The sequence below is a fragment of the Pyrus communis genome, chromosome 4 (assembly GCF_041283825.1).
Source record: "Pyrus communis isolate YQ-2024b chromosome 4, ASM4128382v1, whole genome shotgun sequence".
NCBI lineage: Eukaryota > Viridiplantae > Streptophyta > Magnoliopsida > Rosales > Rosaceae > Pyrus > Pyrus communis.
In genome coordinates this window covers 12129133-12134501 of record NC_142568.1, presented here as the reverse complement: position 1 = coordinate 12134501, position 5369 = coordinate 12129133, and the positions used below count along the sequence as shown (strand labels likewise).

The 5369-nt window shown below is 42.5% G+C and overlaps 1 protein-coding gene across 1 annotated transcript; it reads right to left on the bottom strand.

The window, feature by feature from the left end:
* Window positions 1-449: 449 nt before the first annotated feature.
* Window positions 450-4119, bottom strand: LOC148697451 (uncharacterized). Its single transcript, XM_088691925.1, has 2 exons — window positions 2868-4119; window positions 450-1778 (listed from the first exon to the last, which is right to left on the bottom strand). Exons 1-2 carry the CDS (start codon window positions 4101-4103, stop codon window positions 450-452), a joined length of 2565 nt encoding a protein of 854 aa, XP_088548051.1. The 5' UTR covers window positions 4104-4119.
* Window positions 4120-5369: the final 1250 nt, after the last annotated feature.

The following is a 5369-nucleotide window of genomic DNA, read 5'->3' as shown; positions in this document are numbered from 1 at the left end:
TGAAGTGCCGCTTGATTATCACAATATAACTTGACTGGACGTTTATGTTTGATACCCAAGTCTTGTAGAACAGATTTCAACCAAGTGACTTCACAACAAGTTGCTGCCATTGAACGATACTCCGCCTCTGCACTAGAACGTGACACAGTATTTTGTTTCTTGCTTTTCCAGGAGATCAAGGATTCTCCAAGAAATACACAGTATCCGGTGGTAGAACGTCGTGTGTCTCGACATCTGGCCCAATCCGCATCACAAAAAGCATTTAATTGAATTGGACTTCTTGCAGAAAGAAAAATACCTTACCCTGGTGTGTGCTTAACGTATCGTAAGACTCGCTGGGCTGCCTCCAAGTGTGGAGTTCGAGGCTTCTCCATAAATTGACTAAGAATATGGACAGCATACACCAAATCAGGGCGCGTGATTGTCAGGTAGATTAGTCTCCCAACAAGTCATCGATAAGAGGAAGGATCAGTAACCCATTGTCCTTCGTCCTTTCTGAGTGATAAGTTTTGCTCCATAGGAGAGGTGGCTGGTTTTGCGCCAAGATGACCTGCATCCTCAAGTATTTCAAGGGCATATTTTCGCTGTGAGAGGGTGATCCCTTTGCTAGAGTGAGCAATTTCAATGCCCAAGAAATATCTTAATTGGCCAAGGTCTTTCAACTTGAATTGCTTCATAAGAAAAGACTTGGTATCTTCAATTGCTTGTATGTTATTTCCTGCCAAGATAATATCATCAACATAGACAAGGAGGGCAGTGAATTTACCATCATGATTTCGGACGAACAATGAATAATCTGCCTTGGATTGTTGATAACCGGCCTTTCTAAGAGCACAAGAGAGTTTGATAAACCATTGACGAGAGGCTTGCTTAATCCCATACAAAGATTTATGAAGTTTACAAACTCGTGTCTCCCCCTTTCGTCCGAAACCAGGAGGCAAGGACATGTAGACATCTTCTTCAAGATCACCATGGAGGAAAGCGTTATTAACATCAAGCTGGTGAAGGTGCCATTGCTGGACCGAGGCAACATCAAGGAGTAGACGAACTGTAGTCAATTTTGCAACCGGAGCAAAGGTTTCTCGATAGTCTAAGCCTTCAATTTGGCTATAACCTTTGGCAACCAAGCGTGCTTTATATCTCTCAATGGATCCATCGGATCGAAATTTGATTTTGTAAACCCATTTACATCCAACCGGCTTCTTGCCAGGGGGCAATGGTTGCAGAGACCATGTCCTATTCACAGCAAGGGTTGCCAGTTCTTCTTCCATAGCGAAACGCCAGTGAGGGTCGCGTATAGCCTGTGAGAATGAGCTGGGTTCTATGGCAGCTGAAATGGAAGTGGTGAAAGCACGATGTCGAGCAGATAAACGATCGTATGTGAGGACATCAGACAAAGGGTAAGGAGTACCTGGTACTTTGGTCAACGCCGAGTGAGATGAAGGGACGGACCGAGAAGGGAGGTTGATGTCGATGTGATATTGTTGAAGATAACCAGGTGCATGAGTGGGTCGTTTAAGACGAGGTGGTGAGGTGGAAAGAAAAGGAGATGAAACCGAAACAGGACTCACCGGCGAAGAAGAGGATGGATCGACGGAATCCTGTTCCAGTAGAATGGACGGATGAATGATGGGTTCATCATAGGCAGTATCTTGAGTATGTGGAAACACAAGTGGTGAAACTGCAGCAGAAGATGAAAAAGGGAACACATGTTCATGGAAAATAACATCACGGGAGATAAAGATTTTACCCGTGTGAAGGTCGTAAACTCGATATCCCTTTGTGCCATATGGATACCCAAGAAAAAGACACCGTGTGGCTCTTGCATCAAATTTTGTGGGACGATGGTGGTGGGTGGAAGCAAAACATAAGCAACCAAACACTCGCAAATGTGCATACGCTGGCTGTTTGTGGTGAAGTATTTCATAGGGTGATTTGCCTTGAAGAAGAGGAGTGGGAGTCCGATTTATGAGATAAGTGGCAGTGAGGATTGCATCACCCCAAAATTTCTTAGGAAGATGAGATTGAAAAAGTAAGGCTTTAGCAACATTGAGTAAGTGGCGGTGTTTGCGCTTTGCTACCCCGTTTTGTTGGGGAGTAGAGACACAACTTGTTTGATGGAGAATCCCCTTATCTGAAAAAAATTAGGTCATAGAAAATTCTGGACCGTTATCACTACGAAGAACCTTGACTCGTCTGGAAAATTGTGTTTCAACAAGGTGGATGAAAGTGATGAGATAAGATCGTGCATTTGATTTGTGATTCATTAAATAAACCCATGTGCATCTTGAGAAATCATCCACAATAGTTAAGAAATATTGTGCCCCTGTGATAGTGGGAACATGGTAACCTCCCCAAATGTCAACATGAATTAACTCAAAAGGAGCCTTTGTGGTGATAGAACTCAAAGGAAAATGAGCACGTGTTTGTTTGGCTAATGGACAGATCAAACAATCATCAATGCTACAAAAATTCAAATTTTTAATGCAAGTAGAGAGATGCCGTAAGGTCTTGTTAGAAAGATGGCCAAGGCGTTGGTGCCAAAGCTGAGAAGAAGAAGAGGCAACAATTGACGCTGAATTGCACCTGGTTTTCATCACATTATCAAGGTAGTAGAGTCCTTCTCGTTCAGTTCCCGTCCCAATCATCTTCCCCGATCGTTGGCCCTGAAGTAGACACATTTTATCAGTGAAGATGACAAAACAAGATGAGGTATTAGTGAGTTTGCTGACAGAAATTAAATTCAGTTTAAATGATGGAACACAAAGCACGTTGTGAAGGGTGAGATCATTCGAGAGATGAAATGTGCCAATATGTGTGACATCGGCAAGTGCATGATTGGGTAAGTGCACTTGTCGATTGTATACCGGAACACTTGTGGTCATTAAGCTTGGTGAGCAGACCATGTGGTCTGTGGCGCCTGTATTGAAAATCCAGTCCCTTCCCTTATTGAGAGCAGAAGCACAAAAAACTCTACCTGACAAGTTATTCATAGTAGAGGTGGTACCGACATGATTAGATGTGGAGTTGGATTGACTCTTATTAAGGAGTGCAAGCAGATTGTGATATTGGTCGGAAGTGAGGCTGTAGGACGAAGGAGATGTTGCTGGAGGCGTTGGTTGGGTATTAACATGATTAGCCTTGTAATTGGAACCCCTGCGATCCTGATAATCTTCCCTATTGCTGTTGTCTTTCCCTTTTTTCAGTTTGCGGCATTGATCAATGGTGTGACCTCTCCAATTACAGTAGTCGCACTTGAGGTGTGCACGACAGGTATCTGAAGTGTGTCCAGTTGCATCACAACGACCACATTTTAGATGGGAATTTCTTGGAGAAAAATTCCTACCAGAGTTTCGCATGTTATCCCGCACGGCGAAAGCTGCGGTATCGGTGACTGAGGACCTTTCAGGAGCATGCATTGAAACTGTTCTTTGCTTCTCATCTTGAATAATAAGTGAGAAAGCTTTGTTGACAACAGGGAGGGGATCCATAAGTAAAAGTTGCCCACGAACCGCAGCGTAGGATTCATTGAGGCCCATGAGAAACTTCATGGTTTTCTGACTTTGCTGAAACTGCATTAATTCTTTTGCAGCTCCACATGTACAGGTTGGGAGAGTGCACATGGCATCACGTTCATCCCAAAAACTTTTCAGTTTGGTATAATATGCACCAATGTTCAAATTTCCTTGAACACTTCCATGTATCTCTTGTTCAATATGGAAGAGATGTACACTGTTTGTGTGAGAGAAACGTTCCTTCAACTCATTCCAAATATCAGCTGCAACATTGTTGTAGATGACACTTGCTCCGATATCTTTCGAGACAGAGTTGAGCAGCCAGGATTTCACGAGGTTGTTGCAACGAGTCCACTGTTGGAATTCACTTGTGGATGCAGACTCGGGCCTTTTGACCTCTCCATTGATGAATCCTTCATTGTTCTTGGCATTGAGGGCCATGGCCATGGCTCGGCTCCAAGTGGAGTAATTTTCGTCATTCAAAAGGTGTGTGACGAGGATCGCTCCAGGCTGATCAGAGTGATGAAGATAAAGAGGATCGCTGAGATCTTCGTATTTGGTGTGTTTGCTGGAAGAGTCAGTTGCCATGTCGGCAGGCAGTGTGCAGTGGCTGTGCTTGGCTGTGCTCTGCCGCTGTGCTTAATGGCTGTGATAGGTAGAGCAGCGACGATGGCTGTGTAGCAGCTTTGCGACGGCAAGGCAGCGAGTGTGCAGCTTGCAGTGCACTGGTTGCTGCAGTAACAGATGTCCCTGTTCACAGTATAGCAGCGGAAGAGTGAAGGCAGAACAGAGCAAAGGATTGCCTGTGCTCTGATACCATATGAAGTTTAATATTTGGTTGTATTATTCCTTCTACTGCTGTAATGGCAGTTGGTTGTTTTATATACATCTTACACACACACTTGCAATAAACAAATGTTGTAAAGGTGGCGTGCTTGCTGCCCATGCTGCAACACATCAGAGCACATGAGCTGAAACCATGTGGTAGTTTGCTGAGAAGGAATATTGTACCCACGTGCAGTATTCCTTCTGTCCAGGTTGTACCCACGTTCTCTCAACACCCTTGATATTGCATCAAAAATACCTTTATAAACCTCAATTCTCAAAAAATAAAAAATAAAAAAGTCTAATGCTATCCAATCGATATTCTTTAAGTTTTTTGTAAGAATCTACCAAAAATTGTTAGAACAACCTTCGTCATTTTGACAATGTGTCCAATTAAGGCTATCTTTCCGGAATCTGATACGCTATGAAGATTCTCATAAGTACTCATCCTCTTTTACATTCATGACCTTTAAAATCATTGTTCCATTTTAAATCAGGTGTATACCCATATGAAGACGATATGGTGGTAAAAAGTAAGGAGAAGAAATCACCTACAAAATCTTTCAATCTACTTTGGAAATACAGCCTAAAACTCAACCCAAAAAGATCTACATCCAGAGTAGCATCAAGAAAGTTATGAGGCTACCTGGTCAAGGTTATTATAAGATGAAATTGCGTGGAATATTGAAGGAGACCCAAAGCTTAACTGGAAAAGCAACTGCTCTAAATAGATTTCTTTCATGATCAATGATTAAGTATAAGCCATTTTTCACTACCATCAAGAAAAACAATGAGCTATTATGGATTGACAAATGTGAATAGGCTTTCACTAAACTGAAGGAATACCTATCCAATCCACTACTATAAAGCATGTCGATGGAGAAGACTTATACCCAATAAAAGTATAGTTGTGTTCTTATGATAAACGTTGCAAAGGGAGGTGGTACGCGATAAAACTCATCCCAACCATTTAAAATGCTCATTGACTTTACATGACATACATGTCAGCTATCTGAGAAGATTAATTTT